The sequence below is a fragment of the Salmo trutta genome, chromosome 28 (assembly GCF_901001165.1).
Source record: "Salmo trutta chromosome 28, fSalTru1.1, whole genome shotgun sequence".
In the NCBI taxonomy this organism is placed as follows: domain Eukaryota; kingdom Metazoa; phylum Chordata; class Actinopteri; order Salmoniformes; family Salmonidae; genus Salmo; species Salmo trutta.
The window spans coordinates 42,030,458-42,050,776 of NC_042984.1; the positions used below are offsets into that span (position 1 = coordinate 42,030,458).

Consider the following 20,319-nt stretch of genomic DNA (forward strand, 5'->3'; position numbering starts at 1 on the left):
TACAGTATAACAATACTACAGTTTATTACAGGTAATTTAAAAATGTATCACGCAGAGGGTATACTTATCTAACTCCTGGTTGATAACTTTTTTTCACTTTACTGACTTTCTGAATTGAATGAACACCATTGTCCTGTCAAATAAAATCAAAAGTTTATCCTAAGAAAATTGTCTTCCTCATTAGGTTGTCTTTCATGTTGTTGCCAATGTAGTCCTAATATGGATAATGGATGCATGCTTAAATTACTACAAGAAGCCAACCTGAACACAGTGATGGTGTTTCCATAGCATACATTACACTTTGTTGCATTCATTACACCTTGTTACACACAATGTGAAAATATTGGATTTTATATTCAATATAATTTACATACAGTAAATCAAGGGTGAGCACTTTGTTGGTGATGTCCCATGCCCCTATCTAGTTGTTTAGGGCGACATCTCCTTCCAAATGGCTATCTCTGTGGTCATCTGCTTCCCTGGCCAGTAGAAATGATCCTTGAGGGCAGCTTCATCAGAGAGGTTGCTGAGAGTGTGGTTATCATCTGTGGTAGGCCGACAGGTCAGGTCATTTCTGTTGAGGTAAAGCATAAAAGTAGAGGTTTAACAGAGACGTTGTATAGTTTTCATTGAAATCAATCAGATCAATTCTCCCAACAAGTTATTCAGTGATCTCCTCACTAGCTTACGTCAGTGTTGTTGAAATGGTTTGTTTAGTATCTGTGGCTGTAGTGGTGTCCTCATAGATCTTCAGCATGGCCTCTGTACGGTCGTCTTTCAGCTCCTTAGGCTCTCTCAGTCTGGGAACATTGAAAAGGGAATACTTCATGGTAAACCATGTCTTGCACAGTCACCATGACAGAAAAAAACGTCTCCGTCTGAGACCCCTCGCCAGAGTAAATTGTACATTTGCCAAACTATCTTGTTAGTCAAGACATTGTAGTTTGTGATATTGAGTTCCAGTGACTGTGCTCCAGTACCTGGGCTCAAGGCGTTCCTTCACCTTGGCGATGGATCGGATATATGGGCCAATTTGCCTGGCGATGGTGGTCAGATAACTGTTCTCTTGTCTTAGCTGGGTCAGATCATGAAGCTGGGCTGAAACCAGAATGGACACATGCAGTATAAAACACCAACTTGACCATATCTATCTTACAGCTAACAGAAAAACAAAATCCCCATTACCTTCATAGATTTCCTGTTCATTTGCAACCCTCTGAAAGGTTGTCTCCCAGACCTATGGTGAAGGATAACAAGATGTTAATGAGCTCTAAAAGGTAAGCCGGGTTACATTAATAAACAATGTTGTGTGAATACTTTTTCATAATCCTAATTTCTAGGGAGTTTTTCTTAGCCACCGTGCTTCTACATCTGCATTGCTTACTGTTTGGGGTTTTAGGCTAGGTTTCTGTATAGCACTTTGTGACATCAGCTGATGTTAAAAGGGCTTTATAAATACATTTGATTGATTGATTGATTGCTTTAGTGATTCCCACCTCCTCAAACATGGCCCTCATGAGTTCCACTGCAGAGTACTCAGAGGAGATCTGTCTGTCCATCTGCACGGAGGTATCCAGGATGTCTCCCATGGTGTCTGTCTTGATGAGGGAGTGGTGCTTGGTCAGATCCCTGTGGGTCTCCTGCACCTGGTCCTTCAGCTGCTGAATGGACATCTGCAGCGTCTGGAGTCAGGAGAACACAAGGTTTTTATGGGCTACATCAGGGTATAGTAAACAGTGTAGCACCTTGATTGAAATCAATAAACCATGCGTCTCTAATGTGTTTCAAATGCACATACCAAAACATTGTGTTTGGCTGTGAAAGTCCTCAGTAATTTTGTAAGAGCTGTACAGTAACTGAAAAGAGTTGTAGAAGCTCACACCCTGTAGCTGGTCTCATAGTTGCGACAGTGCTCGGTGAAGGGGGTCTCTCCGCCCTCAGCCAGGAGGACCTTGGTGCTGATATAGCGGTGGGGGGTGGGCTTCCGCACCACGGACGAGCCCAGGGACATGTCACTGATGGCTGGGGAGTGGCAGGCCATGGACAGGGACGACTGCAGGCTGAGGGGACAGTTACACAAAACAATGAATAAATCAATATCTTTACATAACATTTTGGGCATCAGGCATGGGGGTCCTCATATTTCCGCTGGATATTTTAGAACATGACAAGCGCATACTTGGGAAGTACAGGCATACTGTCTTGAAATTTGAGGTTTCACTCATTGGGAACACCAATAACATGCTGATGACATTTTCCCTTTGAGCGTGTAGGTCTGCACTATTTCCATATGGTAGGGGTGAAATATGACTCACAGTCCGCTGGCATTGCCCAAACTCAATCCAGTCACACTCCCAGCAATGGACACAGAGCGTCTTTGGCCCAGCAGTAACAGAGACTCAAGGCAACGAGCAAACTCGGACCGATACTCTGTGTTGATCTAAACCAGAAACAGAATGGGGTGTATATTTGGGATGTGATATGACAAAATATCAGCTGAAAAGGCATATGACAAGAGGGTCTTTTCATTAACCGAAAGGTCACTAGTTCGAATCCCCGAGCTGACAAGGTGAAAAATCTGCCGATGTGCCTTTGAACGAGGCACTTTACCCTAATTGATCCAGAGTCACCGTTGATAATGGCCGACTCTGGCCGTGTCCCCACTCTCCGAGGGTGTCTCAGGTGGAATTGGGATATTTCCAATTCACACATGCATATTAATACACACTTATACATGTGTGAAATAGGACAAATATAAGCGCCCACCTAATTATTGACCTTACCTTGCTACTCTGAGCTGGTCTCAGTCTGTGTGGAAGTTTGACAATCTTCTTCAGTCTCTCCATCAGTTGCTGGATAACATATATTAAAGTCAAACACATTTGCTTCAAAACGGTATTCACAATTGCTAGTATTACATTTCATGTTTTGGTATGTGCTCTTCTGGATTCATGGAACCAGATTGGGCATTATTTATCTTACTGTATTGTACATACATAACCCATGTCAAGAAACTCAAACTTGTTGGCTGAACTTAGAAAGGCTGAGCAAGTGACCAGATGAACCTAGAGACAGGAAAGGCAGAGAACACTGGCTTGAGTTGAGCATATTACACCTGTTCAAGATGGGCCATCCGTTTGGATGACAAATACAACAGATGTATCACTACTCCAGGATAGAAAGGCGTGCCATAGGTAGGACATTACCTGGAGAGTGGGTGAGAGTGCAGCCAGATGAGACAGCTGTTCTTTGAAGGCTCTCTCTTTCTCCTCATGCTGACTGTTAAAAACAAGAGAGAATCCATTTTAAATGGATCTCTTACAGTATCTAACTGGAACAACATGCATGATCTTAACCCACATGTCAATAGCAAGAATATCATGTGCTTATCATCTTTACTCTTTAGCTTGTGCAGCATATGCAAAGCTTTTCGGGAAACATTTTTGCTACAAAAGTGGTGCCATGCAAGCCTGATGTAGCTAGTTTGACACATTATTATCATTAATTAGGCTTTTATCTAGATTGGTCTGCTGCCATGGATACCTTAATCTCCCAGCAGGATCTATAAATGTGGAACAGGATACATAGGCAGGCATTAGATGAGCCATTAGCCTGTTCAATATCTCTGGGTGCATCCCAAATATCCTGTATAGTGCGCTACTCTATGGACCCTGGTGAAAAGTAGTGCACTATAAAGGGAAAAGGATGCCATTTGGGATGCACAGGTGTCTGTCTGTGGAAAGACTTCCTGCACTGAGAGTTCATTGAGTTTACAGTGATTTTTAATGGCTATATGCAACCATTGAGGCTGAATCTGTGTGTTCTGTATTCGGATGGCCCATTCAAACAATGACAGGTAGGTACCAAATATTTCACAGTTTCTCTGAGCATAGGCTATACATTACATTATAAACATGATTGACTCTGCGCCCAGCAGTGGAGGCTGCTGAAGGGAGCCATGTGTTTGATGTATTTGATATCATTCCACTGATTCCGCTCCAGTCATTACCACCAGCCCGTTCTCTCCAATTAAGGTGCCACCAACCTCCTGTGGCACCCACCTTTACTAGTTTTCAAGCAAGGTAGCCTGAAGTCAAATTTATTCTCACCTTTGAGCTGCTTTCAGAAGAATCTTTTTTCTTTCTGCCAGTTTTTCCTTCAAAAGAGGACAATATTATCTGTGTCAAGATTAAATGATTAAATTAAATTAATTAGACTGCCCAATTAAAACTATTACAATGAAAAATTACATTCATTTCCTCTCAGTGTTAAGTTTGTAAATGAAAAGCACTACTTGAGCATTCCAATTTGATTACATTTTGCTCTGATGTCATGTGCAATGTATTGAACTTTCAGCAACTTTAGGAGATAAGAAACGAAGGGTGACACCTTGTGGTAATAAAATAAACTGCAGTCAGAAAACAAAAAAACATTCACCAATTTTTTTGTTAAGAACATTGATTGATTGAAAAAAACTGTCATTGGAATGGAGGGAAATTTCCAGCTTTGAGTTGAGTTGAATGTTTTCAAAATGGCCGATGCCTGTGTCAGCTCACCTGCATGTTGTTGAACAGTGTGCTGATAGCGCTCTCCTCCTCATCCACGTTCTCTCGAACCTCCCTGATCATCGCCTTCAGCAGGATGATGGCTTCTCTGGCAGACGTCTGTAGCTCTTTTACCGCCTAGGGGTCACATCATGACAGGGCAGTGGACACCACCACATATACACACACCCAACAAACTAAACTAAACTTCACCATGTTCCCCCACATGTATTGTCTATAGGTATACTCTACAGCAATACGGAATAAGTAGGTAATACAGAGTTAATGAAGAGAATGCACTCACTATGACAGCTTGGTCCAGCCTTTCACAGCCTTGCATATATGCTGTCTCAATATCAATGCAGTGTGCTCTGCTCTCCCTGGAGGACACACACAAAAAGCAATTGCTTAATGGTTGATTATTTAATTACTTAAGTGATAAAATATTGGGGATAGGAGCTGACTAACTCACACTTGCATGTCTCTGAAACAGTTGATACACAGCATGGACTTCTTCTCTGTGGAGAACATTATGTATAGCTCGTCATGGAGGGCTGTGGGTAGATAGACAGACAAACAGACAGGCAGAGACAGTCATTACAATGTAATCTCAGAGGAGAGAATATGAGCTGGAGAGCCTTGGATTTAATCAAAATGTTCTGTGCACCTGCTAGTTTATTCATAAAAGGTATCTAGCTGTATTTGAAGAAGATTGGACTTTTAACACACCACACTTTTTGTGGACCTCCTTTGTGCGTTTGGCAAGGGAGACAATATCATGGCGGGCAAACATTTTAGCCTTGTGGGTTGATTCCCTGCAAGCTCCACACAACGGCTGGCTACAAGTGTTGCAATAATACATTGCTTCCACATCCTGTCAACACACAAGACCACAAACATATTCAAAAGCTTGTACTGCAGACAAAAACTACTGGTATGAACCAAAACTTTTCTTTTTTTTCAGGGGGTGGATCAGCTTTAATATTGCGGAGATTGTTGCTTCCATCAATGTAATTGTCTGCATCATTTCCAATCCCCCATATTTTTTTTGGGGGGGGGGGGTAAATATATATATATTACATATACACATACATATATACATACATACTTTTTTCTTAGAATATACCTTTATTATTCCCTGCAAACCCTACCACCCCTCCCCCAATTGGAGTAAACTAATAAACAGTAACACTTAGGCTTCTACCTTCAGTTTATACATACTATACACATTTTACAGACACAATCTATTTTACAATAGTTATATTTTGTTTGTTTTTAGTCCTTCCTCTATTTCTGATGTCCATCCAGTTTGATTTCTATTTGTAACTGTGGTATTTCACAACATTTCTGAACCTATATACATTTTACAGACCCCTGTATGTTTTACATTGGTTATCTTGTTATTAGTCCCACCCTTTAGCTCCATTCAACCCCTCCAATCTATCTCTTAACACCATCCATTTTGGATTTCTATTTGCCATATATTTTTCAACTGTGCTGTGATGCTTCACAAAAGTACTGAACCTTTCTATTTTATTTATTTTAACCTTTATTTTACTAGCCAAGTCAGTTAAGAACAAATTCTTATTTTCAATGACAACCTGGGTTAACTGCCACTGTTCCTAGAACGACAGATTTGTACCTTGTCAGCTCGGGGATTCGATCTTGCAACCTTTCGGTTACTAGTCCAACGCTCTAACCACTAGGCTCCGCTGCCACCCCACTCTCATAGCTTCTACAGATTGTAAAATAAACGTAACATTTTGTGCTAAAATAATAATTATATTATTGATCGATTGACTATGACTTTTCAAATCACCCAGTATTGCTATCTGCAGCGTTAGTTCTAGGTAAAATGTTGCAATTCTTCAGCCATTCCTGGACCTATGAACCAAAAACGAGCTCCATATGGACAGTACCAATATAAATGACCTAATGACTCTGCCTCCTCACAGCAAAATCTGCAGAGCTGGGAAGATTGTATCCCCCATATATATAACATTTGATTGGTTGCAAGAATTTTGTATAATAACTTACATTGAAAAATTCAAAGTTTTGAATCCGGCGTCGTTTTCCGTGTCAATTCATAAACCATGTGCCATGGAATCGGTACATCGAAAATCTCTTCCCAACTATTTTGCAACTTATATGGCACAGCTGTACATTTTTTGGTCCTTAAATGAAATTGATATGTATTTTTATTCATCACAATTTTCTTGAACCATTTTTGGTCTTTAATGCAGGGCCGGCAGACAAGTTCCTTACTTTTTCCCCCTTCCACTTGCCTCTTCCATTTTTGTGGTAATGCTGCAATTAATTGGTTGTAATTTTGGGTAGAGCAGACATTTCCATATGTATGTGTTAGCTGCATGTGTGACATAACGCCACCAGTCCTATTTATGATATAATTTACAAAGATTATACCTTTTTAAAAGATAATCAAAATGTTCTTTTTTTTTAAATCAATTAGTATATTTGAGTTTAACCACAATATTTGTTGTATTATTTGTTCTGTCTTTTCAGGTGGATTCAACTGAAATTGCAACCAACTTTCTAAGGCTTGTTTAAAAAAATAACAATATTTTTGGAGATAATTTCATTTTAAAATAACCGAAAGTGAGCAGTTGTAATCTGAATAAAGGGAAAAAGGCCATTCTTGAACATGGGGTGAGACATTCTTACTAATTTACTAGAGAACCATTTCAGATTTAAGTATACATTTTGTATGACTGATGCCTTTAGTGAGAGGTTTAATATTTAATAATTTCTGCCCTCCGAATTCATATTTGTTAAATAAATAAGCCCTTTTAATTTTGTCTGGCTTGCCATTCCAAATAAAATTGAATATTTTTTGTTCATATAATTTAAAAAGCAGGTCACTAGGTGTAGGCAAAAACCATAAGCAAATGGGTAAACTGTGATATGACTAAAGAGTAAATCAGGGTGATTTTTCCACAAATAGACAGGTATTTTCCTTTCCATGGTAGCAAGATCTTATCTATTTTTGCTAACTTTCTATTTAAATTTATTGGAGAGAGATAATTTCTTTCTTTCGGGATATGTATCTCGAGTATGTCCACATCCCTGTCAGACCATTTTATTGGTAACTACACGTTAATGCAAAAGACCCAATACACTTATCATCATTTGGTTTTAATCCAGAGAGGTTAGAAAAAGTATCTAGATCCTCTATGAGGCTGTGGAGGGATTCTAATTGTGGTTTTAAAAGAAAACATGAATCATCAGCGTACAATGACACCTTTGTTTTTAAGCCACGGATTTCTAATCCCTTAATATAATTGTTGGATCTAATTTTAACAGCTAACATTTTGATGTCAATAATAAATAGATATGCCGATAGTGGATAACCTTGTTTTAATCCTCTTGACAGTTTAAAACTTTCTGAGATGTAGCCATTATTTACTATTTTACACCTAGGGTTACTATACATAACTTTATCCCATTTTAAAAGAGATTCTCCAAAATTGAAATATTCCAGGCATATTCCAGGCAATATTCCAGTCGTACTTTATCAAAAGGCTTTTCAAAATCGGCTATGAAAACCAGGCTTGGTTTCCCCAATATTTCATAGTATTCTATTGTTTCCAGTACTTGTCTTATATTATCTCCAATGTATCATCCATGTAAAAAACCTGTCTGATTAGGATGAATAATATCTGACAATACCTTTTTAATTCTATGCGCCAAGCATTTAGCTAGAATTTTTTATCACAACACTGAAGTGTAAGAGGGCTCCAAATTTTTAAATGGACTGGATCTATATATATACTACTTGGATCCTGTTTCAGTAATAATGAAATCAGACCTTCTTGTTGCATGTCCGTTAATCTACCGTTTATATAGGAGTGGTTAAAACATGCTAATAATGGTCTTCTGAATATATCAAAAAAGTTTGTTATACTTCCACTGGTATGCCATCCAGCCCTGGAGTTTTCCTGGATTTAAAGGCTTTAATTGTATCAAGAAGTTCCTCCTCTGTAATTTGGCCTTCACATGAGTCTTTTTGTACAGATGTTAATTTTACATTATTAATAGGAAAAAAATCCATACAATTAGCTTCGGTTAGTGGAGATGGAGGAATATTCTTAAAGTAATTAACTTCCTCTTTCAAAATATTGTTCGGTGTATCATGCGTGACTCCATCATCTGTAACAAGTTTCAATACATTTTTTTGGTAGCTTTTCTATGTTGATGATTGAAAAAGAATTTGGTGCATTTTTCCCCATATTCCATCCAGTTCGCTTTATTTTTATAATATATTACACTGGATCTTTCTTGAATAAGTTCCTCCATTTCTTTTTGTTTTTCCTCTAACGTATTCTGAGCCTATATGGTGCAGTTTTTATTGCTATCTAACTGTACTCTTAGTCCTTCAATTTCCTTTGTTATTATGGTCTCTTTTGACCTAAATTGCTTTTATTTTATAGATGAGTACTGAATTGCATGGCATCTAAAGGCACATTTAAAAGTGTCCCATACAATAAGGGGATCTGCTGTACCTATGTTATGTCAGAAAAAGTCAGTTATAAATTCTTCTGTCCTAGTTAAAAACAAGTTATCATCCAGTAGGCTTTGATTACATTTCCAATATCCTCGCCCACGTGGAAATTCTGTAAGAGTAATATATATATATGCCAATTATGTGATGATCCAAACCTGTGTTTGTTAGGAAACTATTTGCATACATGGCTAAGGTTCAAATAAATCATTCAGAGTTAATAAAACCTTAATACCTGCTTCTTGCACTCCAGATCACAGTTGGAACACTGAACTGTCTCCTCACAGTCAGTAGAGTTATCCACCAGGAACTTGAGCAGGCGGTCCTCCTGGGGTAAGGCACTTAGGCCTTTGACAATGGACTGTTGTCTGTACCAAAACCAAGAGTGGTTACATAAAACTTACAAATACGATCCAACACATCTAGCTACTAACAATCTTAAAGTGAAGAGATCCCTGAAAAGTAAATGGAAACAAACTAATATATTTAAAAGTGATTGTGTTTGCAGTTTTACCCTGTGTTCTGTGTGGGTTGGATATCTTATGCTACAGCTGTTGAACTATTGTCCTCATGTAGGCTATTGCCTCTCCCATTAGCAAGTATTCACCTAGTCTTCACGGCAACACAGCCACAAATAGCATCGCTCTGAATTCTGATTACACAAGGTAATGTCAATGACAAGAATAGCAACAACGACACTGCATATTGCTTTATTCCAGTGTGATTTCCCATGTCATTAATTTAATGAATGTCACAAACAAACAGTTTGCTTAAAGCAAATTTCCTTTCTTTAATTAAAGGGGGGCTAGATTATTGACTAGGCGTGTCCTACACTTAGTAAGGTCCATTGTAGCCTCTCACCCTTACATAAAAAGATCTCCAATGAATACTTAATCTCAAATATACAGGCTGTCATAAAAAGCAAAGCATGTAGCCTATATTACAGAGCATGTACTAGTTGAGCTTCATGTGACTCAGGCAAAATAAACTCATAGGCATCCTGGAAATACCACCACAATCTCATCTAAACTAGTTTGTACTTACATTACCATATCCATATCCACAGTACTGCATAATGACAACACTGTTACATAATCCAGTCCTGGAGGGCACAGCAATTAACGTAATCTGAGCCCAGAGGGATCAATCATTCAAATGTCAAGGTGTCCAAATTCTCTTTCTCTTCTTACTGAGAGTTGCCAGCTATCTAGGACCAAGCTGTTCTCAATGCCAGGCAGGATGAAACAAAGGCAGGATTTACACTGCAGCTGTCTATTTCCCCCAATATTATCCCGTAAGACTTTCATCCTGGCACTACTAACTGGAGAGACTATGGTGTTCTAGGTATCGTTTTGTGTACACGCATCAATGATAAATACTTCAGCCCTTCCAATGACATCAGGCATGATGGAGAAAATGGAGTTGAAGAGTCCATGGGACATTTCACTACAAAAGCTATTGATATGATAAAGCCTAAAACAAGTTAGCCTTGTCCAAGCCAGAACTGCCCATAGGGGCAGGAGCCTATCTCCTGTTTCTGTAGCGTGAGGCAGCTTAAACTACCGTACAGTGCCTTGCAAAAGTATTCATCCCCCTTGGCATTTTTCCTATTTTGTTGCATTACAACCCGTAATTTAAATAGATTTTTATTTGGATTTCATGTAATGGGCATACACAAAATAGTCCAAATTGGTGAGGTGAAATCAAAAAAATAACTTGTTTCAAAATAAATAAATAAAATTTAAAACAGAAAAGTGGTGCTTGCATATGTATTCACCCCCTATCCATGAAGCCCCTAAATAAGATCTAGTGCAAACAATTACTTTCAGAAGTCACATAATTAGTTAAATAATGTCCACTTGTGCGCAATCTAAGTGTCACATGATCTGTCACATGATCTCAGTATATATACACCTGTTCTGAAAGGCCCCAGAGTCTGCAACACCACTAAGCAAGGGGCACCCCCAAGCAAGCGGCACCATGAAGACCAATTAGATCTCCAAACAGGTCAGGGACAAAGTTGTGGAGAAGTACAGATCAGGGTTGGGTTATAAAGAAATATCCAAAACTTTGAACATCCCACAGAGCACCATTAAATCCATATTTAAAAAATGGAAAGAATATGGCACCACAACAAACCAAGAGAGGGCTGCCCACCAAAACTCACGGAACAGGCAAGGAGGGCATTAATCAGAGGCAACAAAGAGACCAAAGATAACCGTGAAGGAGCTGCAAAGCTCCACGGTGGAGATTGGAGTATCTGTCCATAGGACCACTTTAAGTCGTACACTCCACAGAGCTGGGCTTTACGGAAGAGTGGCCAGAAAAAAGCAATTTCTTAAAGAAAAAAATAAGCAAACACTTTTGGTGTTCGCCAAAAGGCATGTGGGAGACCTCCCAAACATATGGAAGAAGGTACTCTGGTCAGAGGAGTCTAAAATTGAGCTTTTTAGCCATCAAGGAAAACGCTATGTCTGGTGCAAATCCAACACCTCTCATCACCCCGAGAATACCATCCCCACAGTGAAGCATGGTGGTGGCAGCATCATGCTGCGGGGATGTTGTTCATTGGCAGGGACTGGGTAACTGGTCAGAATTGAAGGAATGATGGATGGCATTAAATACAGGGAAATTATTGAGGGAAACCTGTTTCAGTCTTCCAGAGATTTGAGACTGGGACAGAGGTTCACCTTCCAGCAGGACAATGACCCTAAGCATACTGCTAAAGCAACACTCGAGTGGTTTAAGGGGAAAATGTAAATGTCTTGGAATGGCCTAGTCAAAGCCAAGACCGCAATCCAATTGAGAATCTGTGATATGACTTCAAGATTGCTGTACACCAGCGGAACCCATCCAACTCGAAGGAGCTGGAGAAGTTTTGCCTTGAATAATGGGCAAAAATCCCAGTGGCTAGATGTGCCAAGCTTATAGAGACATACCCAAAGAGACTTGCAGCTGTAATTGCTGCAAAAGGTGGCTCTACAAAGTATTGACTTTGGGGGGTGAATAGTTACACGCTCAAGTTTTCAGTTTGTCTTGTTTGTTGTTTGATTCACAATAAAAAATATTTCGCATTTTCAAAGTGGTAGGCATGTTGTGTAAATGAAATGATACAACCCCCCCAAAAATCCATATTAATTCCAGGTTGTAAGGCAATAAAATTTGAAAAATACCAAGGGGGGTGAATAGTTTCGCAAGCCACTGTACATGTACATGCTCTGGACGCTAGTCTGTTCCAGGGCCTTACCCCCGAATCCATCTCCTTAATGCTGAGTGCCAAGCAGTGAGGCATCAGGTCCCATTGGGACAGTCCTTAGTATGACTCGACTGTGGAACAAACCCACAACTTTCCAATCTTAGGGCTTAAAATGTAACCACAAAGCCACTGAGTTGGTCATTGATATGATAAATCAAAGGTAATTTGTTCCATAAGAAATTAAAATACCTACAGTACCAGACAAAAGTCTGGACACACGTACTCATTCAAGGGTTTTTCTTTATTTTTACTATTTTCTACATTGTAGAATAATAGTGAAGACATCAAAACTATGAAATAACATATCTGGAGTAATGTAGTAACCAAAAAAGTGTTAAACAAATCAAAATATATTTGATATTTGAGATTCTTCCAAGTAGCCACCCTTTGCCTTGATGACAGCTTTGCACACGCTTGGCATTCTCTCAACCAGCTTCATGAGGAAGTCACCTGGAATGCGTTTCAATTAACAGGTGTTCCTTCTTAAGTTTAATTTGTGGAATTTCTTTCCTTCTTAATGTGTTTGAGCCAATCAGTTGTTCCGTGACAAAGTAGGGGTGGTATATAGAAGATAGCCCTATTTGGTAAAAGACCAAGTCCATATTATGGCAAGAACAGCTCAAATAAGCAAAGAGATATGACAGTCCATCAATATTTTAAGACATGAAGGTCAGTGAATCTGGAAAATATCAAGAACTTGGAAGGTTTCTCAAGTGCAGTCGCAAAAACCATCAAGCGCTATGATGAAACTGGCTCTTATGAGGACCGCCACAGGAAAGGAAGACCCAGAGTTACCTCTGCTGCAGAGGATAAGTTCATTAGAGTTTCCAGCCTCAAATAAATGCTTCACAGAGTTCAAGTAACAGACACATATCAACATCAACTGTTCAGAGGAGACTCCGTGAATCAGGCCTTCATGGTCGAATTGCTGCAAAAAAAACACTACTTAAGGACACCAAGAAGAAGAGACTTGCTTGGGCCAAGAAACATGAACAATGAACATTAGACCGGTGGAAATCTGTCCTTTGGTCTGATGAGTCCAAATTTGAGATTTTGGTTCCAACCGCCTGCCACACACTGATCTGTTTCACCTGTCTTTGTGCTTGTCTCCACCCCCCTCCAGGTGTCGCCCATCTTCCCCATTATCCCCAGTGTATTTATACCTGTGTTCTCTGTCTGTTGACAGTTCGTTTTGTCCATCAAGCCTACCAGCGGTTTCCCCCTTGCTCCTGTCTTTTTCTATAGTTCCTGTTTTCAAATTTTCCCAGTTTTGACCATTCTGCCTGCCCTGACCCTGAGTCTGCCTGCTGTTCTGTACCTTGTCACATCGCCCTGGATTATTGACGCCCTTGACCTGTCATTTTGCCTGGCCCTGTTCTAGTAATAAACCTTTGTTACTTTGACACTGCATCCGGTTCTTCCCTAAAACGCGATACCGCCGTGTCTTTGTGAGACAAAGAGTAGGTGAACGTATGATCTCCGCATGTGTGGTTTCCACCATGAAGCATGGAGGAGGAGGTGTGATGGTGCTTTGCTGGTGATACTGTCAGTGATTTATTTAGTATTCAAGACACACTTAACCAGCCTGGCTACCACAGTATTCTGCAGCGATACGCCATCCCATCTGGATTGGCTTATTGGGACTATCATTTGTTTTTCAACAGGACAATGACCCAACACACCTCTAGGCTGTGTAAGGGCTATTTAAGAAGGAGAGTGATGGAGTGCTGCATCAGATGACCTGGCCTCCACAATCACCCGACCTCAAGCCAACGGAGATGGTTTGGGATGAGTTGGACCGCAGAGTGAAGGAAAAGCAGCCAACAAGTGCTCAGCATATGTGGAAACTCCTTCAAGACTGTTGGAAAATCATTCCAGGTGAAGCTGGTTGAGAAAATGCCTAGGGTGTGCAAAGCTGTCATCAAGGCAAAGGGTGGCTACTTTGAAGAATCTAAAATTTAAATATATTTTGATTTGCTTAACACTTTTTTTTGTTACATACATGATTCCATATGTGTTATTTCATTGTGTTGATGTCTACACTATTATTCTACAATATAGAAAATAGTAAAAATAAAGAAAAACACTTGAATGAGTAGGTTTGTCCAAACTTTTGACCGGTACTGTATATCATGATTTATGCCATCCAGTAAATCAATGGAATGCTCATGCTTACTTACCCACAGAGGGGGCAGGAGAGTCTGCCTTCCACTGCCCTGCCACGCAGACAACTGGCGCAGAATGTGTGGTAACAGTCCAGTAGACAGGGGTGTTCGTACTGCTCATGGCACAAGTGGCATACCAAGGGGTGGCAGTTGGCACTGTCTGGGTCATATAGGTTCTCCAAAAGGCAGAAGATTCCTCCAGACATCTGAAAAAACACATACAGGAAAGCCCATCAGAGCGATGCTGATCTATGTTAAGTGACATTTGAACGAATTAGTGAAAATGCACGTTTCATCAGACACCCTAATCATTCCATGATGTATCAACTGTGGTATACTGTTACAAACACATCATATAATTGAAAGTATTCCAGGGAAGTCAATAATCAATCAGTAATCCCAACCTTAAAGTCGATGGAAGTACATTAAAGTACATTCCTTTTAAGCATATACTTATTCATTAAGTCAAGAAGCAGATACTTAATAATATAAGAATATGAGAGTAAAGCTGAACCATTACCTTACGGCTTGCTGCCTTAGCTGCTGTCCCAAGCAGGAATGACAGATATGTGGAGGATCTTTGAGTGTGCCTGGAGGGGATGAAGTGCCGGCCCTGACGTCAAAACCAAAGTCAGGGTACTCAGTGGGTATAGGAGGAGGTGTGACCATAGCACAGCAGTACTAGATGACAAAAGAGTAACCAGACACCACTCATCTGTCAACAGGTGACCAAAATACATTACTCTCTCTAATCCCTCTATTTCCCCCCACTGCAGCCTCCAATGACTCCTGTCAAACATCAAGCATTGGTTCCTAATTCAGAATGGAACAATAAAGGGGACAACTGAGCAATGAATATTAGTTTTGGAAATAGCATACAGTTGAAGTCGGAAGTTTACATACACTTAGGTTGGAGTCATTAAAACTAGTTTTTCAACCACTCCCCAAATTTCTTGTTAACTATAGTTTTGGCAAGTCGGTTAGGACATCTACTTTGTGCATGACACAAGTAATTTTTTCAATAATTGTTTACAGACAGATTATTTCACTTATAATTCATTGTATCACAATTCCAGTGGGTCAGAAGTTTACATACACTAAGTTGACTGTGCCTTTAAACAGCTTGGAAAATTCCAGAAAATTATGGCATGGCTTTAGAAGCTTCTGATAGGCTAATTGACATAATTTGAGTCAATTGGGGGTGTAACTGTGGATTTATTTCAAGGTCTACCTTAAAACTTAGTGCCTTTTTGATTGACATCATGGACAAATCAAAAGAAATCAGCCAAGACGTCAGAAAAAAACTTATAGACCTCCACAAGTCTGGTTCATCCTCGGGAGCAATTTCCAAATGCCAAAAGGTACCACGTTCATCTGTACAAACAATAGTACGCAAGTATAAACACCATGGGACCACGCAGCCTTCATACCACTCAGGAAGGAGACACGTTCTATATCCTAGAGATGAATGTACTTTGGTGCGAAAAGTGCAAATCAATCCCAGAACAACAGCAAAGAACCTTGTAAAGATGCTGGAGGAAACAGGTACAAAAGTGTCTATATCCACAGTAAAACGAGTCCTATATCGACATAACCTGAAAGGCCGCTCAGCAAGGAAGAAGCCACTGCTCCAAAACCACCATAAAAAAGCCAGACTACGGTTTACAACTGCACATGGTGATAAAGATCGTACTTTTTTGGAGAAATGTCCTCTGGTCTGATGAAACAAAAATAGAACTCTTTGGCCATAATGACCATCGTTATGTTTGGAGGTTAAAGGGGGAGGCTTGCAAGCCGAAGAACACCATCCCAACCGTGAAGCACGGGGGTGGCAGCATCATGTTGTGGGGGTGCTTTGCTGCAGGAGGGACTGGTGCACTTCACAAAATAGATGGCTTCATGAGGAAGGACAATTACGTGGATATATTGAAGCAACATCTCAAGACATCAGTCAGGAAGTTAAAGCTTGGTCGCAAATGGGTCTTCCAAATAGACAATGACCACAAGCATAATTCTAAAGTTGTGGGAAAATGGCTTAAGGACAACAAAGTCAAGGTATTGGAGTGGCCATCACAAAGCTCTGACCTCAATCCTATAGAAAATTTGTGGGCAGAACTGAAAAAGCAAGAATGCCTAAAAACCTGACTCAGTTACACCAGCTCTGTCAGGAGGAATGGGACACAATTCCCCCAACTTATTGTGGGAAGCTTGTGGAAGGCTAGCCGAAACATTTGACCCAAGTTAAACAATTTAAAGGCAACGCTAACAAATACTAATTGAGTGTATGTAAACTTCCGACACACTGGGAATGTGATGAAAGAAATAGAAACTGAAATAAATCATTCTCTCTACTATTATTCTGACATTTCACACTCTTAAAATAAAGTGGTGATCCTCACTGACCTAAAACAGAGAATCTTTACTCGGATTAAATGTCAGGAATTGTGAAAAACTGAGTTTAAATGTATTTGGCTAAGGTGTATGTAAACTTCCGACTTCAACTGTTTCTTTTAATTTGTCAAAGGTTATGTCATCTTGTTGTCTGCCTCCCTGCCTACTATACCAGAGTTCATTACATAACTTTTGGCAAGGAACTATAGCCCAGGAACTGTATGGGTTGACTGTAATGAACAATGGGATAGCAAGGTTTTGACAATGTTATTATGAAGGGACCAATCAGAGAGCAGGGTTATGACGACGTCATAATGAAGGGACCAATCAGAGAGCAGGATTATGACAATGTCATTATTAAAGGAACAATCAGAGAGCAGGTTTTAAGATATTATTATGACGGGACCAATCAGACAGCAGGGTCATGACGCTGTTGTAATGAAGGGACCAACCAGAGAGCTGGGTTATGATGATGTCATTATGAAAGTACCAATCAGAGAGCAGCGTTATGAAGGGACCAATCAGCTAGCAGGGTTATGACGATGATGTAATGAAGGGACCAATCAGAGACCACGGTCATGATGATGTTGTAATGAAGGAATCAATCAGAGAACAGGGTTATGACGATGTCATAATGAAGGAACCAATCAGAGTGTAGGGTTATTACAATGTCATTATGAAGCACCGATCAGAGAGCAGGGTTATGACATGACGCTATCATAATTAAGGGACTAATCAGAGAGCAACGTTATGAAGGACCAATGAGCGAGCAGGGTTATGACCATGTCATTATGAAGGACCAATCAGAGAGCAGGGTTTTGACAGTCATTATGATGGACCAATCATAATTTGCATTATGATACATATTAAACTGAGGTGATTCGCCCCTCCGCCCAGGTATTTTGCACCTGGTGAAAGATGATTGCATTGATGAGCCAGGTGCCCCCAAAACAAAAGTGACCTAACTAATAACCTCTCTAGGGTAGGGGGCAGTATTTTCACGGCCGGATAAAAAAACGTACCCCATTTAAACTGGTTACTACTCTTTTCCAGAAACGAGAATATGCATATAATTGGTAGACTTGGATAGAAAACACTCTAAAGTTTCTAAAACTGTTTGAATGGTGTCTGTGAGTATAACAGAACTCATATGGCAGGCCAAAACCTGAGAAGATTCCTTACAGGAAGTGCCCTCTCTGACCATTTCTTGTGCTTCTGTGGCATCTCTGTCGGAAATACAGGATCTCTGTTGTAACGTGAAAATTTCTAAGGCTCCCATAGGCTCTCTGAAGGCGCCAGAAAATGGAACGAGATCTCTGCTGTCTCTGGGCTAGGTACAGGAGCGCTGTTTGTGAGTGGTCAGGCTGGTGGCTCAGAGACAGGAGATGCGCGGCCCCGAGAAGTGGCCATGTTTTTCTTTCAGCCTTTGAACGAAAACAACTTCGCCCGGTTGGAATATTATCGCTATTTTACAAGAAACATAGCATAATAATTGATTTTAAACAGCGTTTGACATGCTTCGAAGTACGGTAATGGAATATTTCGAATTTTTTTGTCACGACATGCGTCACCGTTTGGATAGGGACCTGAACAAACGGACAAAACAGAGGATATTTGAACATAACTATGGATTATTTTGAACCAAAACAACATTTTGTGGTTGAAGTAGAAGTCCTGGGAGTGCATTCTGACGAAGAACAGCAAAGGTAATCCAATTTTTCTTATAGTAATTCTGTGTTTAGTGAACGCCAAACTTGGTGGGTGTCAAATTAGCTAGCCCGTGATGGCGAGCTATCTACTCAGAATATTGCAAAATGTGCTTTTTCCGAAAAGCTATTTTAAAATCTGACACCGCGATTGCATAAAGGAGTTCTGTATCTATAATTCTTTAAATAATTCTTATGTATTTTTTAAATGATTATCAAGAGTAATTTAGTAAATTCACCGGAAGTTTTCGGTGTGTTTGCTAGTTCTGAACATCACATGCTAATGTAAAAAGCTGGTTTTTGATATATGAACTTGATTGAACAAAACATGCATGTATTGTATAACAATGTCATAGGAGTGTCATCTGATTTATATCAAAGGTTAGTGCTGCATTTAGCTGTGGTTTTTGTGACATTATATGCTAGCTTGAAAAATGGGTGTGTGGTTATTTCTGGCTGGGTACTCTCCTGATGTAACCGATGTGAAATGGCTAGTGGTGCGTGCTAATAGCATTTCAATCAGTGACGTCACTCGCTCTGACACTTGAAGTAGGGTTTCCCCTTGCGTTGCAAGGGCCGTGGCTTTTGTGGCGCGATGGGTAACGATGCTTCGTGGGGTGTCAGTTGTTGATGTGTGCAAGGGTCCCTGGTTCGAGCCCGGGTTGGGGCGAAGAGAGGGATGGAACCTGTTACACTGACATAATCTAATGTTTTGCTTTCGTTGTAAAGCCTTTTTGAAATCGGACAACGTGGTTAGATTAACGAGAGTCTTGTCTTTAAAATGGTGTAAAATAGTCATATGTTTGAGAAATTGAAGTTATAGCATTTAAGGTTTTTGAATTTCGCGCCACTTGATTCCACTGGCTGTTGACCACATACCCTAGAGAGGCAAGAGGAGTAATGAGTAAGATTCTGTGTTTATACTTTCAAAAGTGATTGCTATTGATAAACGTTTCATCTGTCTTCCCAATGAAAACTAGTTTGAAAATTCAAACATATATTTTATGGAAAAGAGATTATGCATGTTTCTGGACGATGTACCATGCTGCCATGTCGACAACATGACCGAGTGGCGCAAACTGATGTTCGATTTGAGAAGGTGCTCCTCCTTTACCGCTTTTGTCCGTTCCCGTCACGGGCCATAGACCAGAGCCCCGCGGGTCAGCTTATTCGATTCCGCCCATTGAGAGTCAAGTCCTCTGCTCAGACGGAAAGCCGCTGTAGCAATATTTTCAACTAACCTTTTCTTGCCAATACTTTCATTGTTCTTAATTCGGAAGAAACTCGTCTCTTATGAACATATGTGTCCAGTTGCAGGTGGAACTCCAAAAAAACAGAATATTTCTACAAATATTGAATCCACTTTTTGTTTCCAATGAGAAATGCCTCTTGCATGTGTGTAGATCTTTGTTTTGGTCGCACTGTGACTTCTACAACTTGGCCGCGTCGCATAGAAATTACTAGTTCCTGCAAATATCAAATCAAATACGTTGGAAATGCAATATGTCTGGCAACTAAAATGACGAGAGCTCGTCTCTCTGAATATTCTCTGGTTTTTGGAGTACCACCTGCAATTGGACAGGATGTTAATAGAGAAATGTATTTCCGACAGAAGGTTTGCTAAGATGTAACAGCTGTATGGAGGCATTCACATACTGTATCACCGTAGCGTGTAGCTAATTGTATAGCTACTTTTCAAAAGTCTTTGAATGTAAAAGGCTGTACGTTTTAGTCATTT

General features: G+C 40.0%; 1 protein-coding gene across 1 annotated transcript; it reads right to left on the bottom strand.

The window, feature by feature from the left end:
- On the bottom strand, window positions 1-19,943 carry rnf207b (ring finger protein 207b). The gene is made up of 19 exons (XM_029720119.1): window positions 19,823-19,943; window positions 15,005-15,165; window positions 14,500-14,690; window positions 9,299-9,431; window positions 5,274-5,418; window positions 5,017-5,098; window positions 4,849-4,924; window positions 4,557-4,682; window positions 4,110-4,156; window positions 3,207-3,279; window positions 2,997-3,065; window positions 2,784-2,852; window positions 2,316-2,440; window positions 1,883-2,060; window positions 1,497-1,682; window positions 1,186-1,237; window positions 981-1,098; window positions 690-800; window positions 1-574 (listed from the first exon to the last, which is right to left on the bottom strand). Exons 3-19 carry the CDS (start codon window positions 14,688-14,690, stop codon window positions 430-432), a joined length of 1,926 nt encoding a protein of 641 aa, XP_029575979.1. The 5' UTR covers window positions 15,005-15,165; window positions 19,823-19,943; the 3' UTR covers window positions 1-429.
- Between the last annotated feature and the right edge of the window lie 376 nt (window positions 19,944-20,319).

Coding starts and splice junctions, on each gene's coding strand:
- rnf207b (XM_029720119.1), bottom strand. CDS start 14,690: ATGTCTGGAGGAATCTTCTGCCTTTTGGAGAACCTATATGACCCAGAC. Junction 9,432..14,499: donor CTCTCCTGCCCCCTCTGTGG/GTAAGTAAGCAT, acceptor GTTTTGGTACAG/ACAACAGTCCATTGTCAAAG. Junction 4,925..5,016: donor TGTTTCAGAGACATGCAAGT/GTGAGTTAGTCA, acceptor TGTGTCCTCCAG/GGAGAGCAGAGCACACTGCA.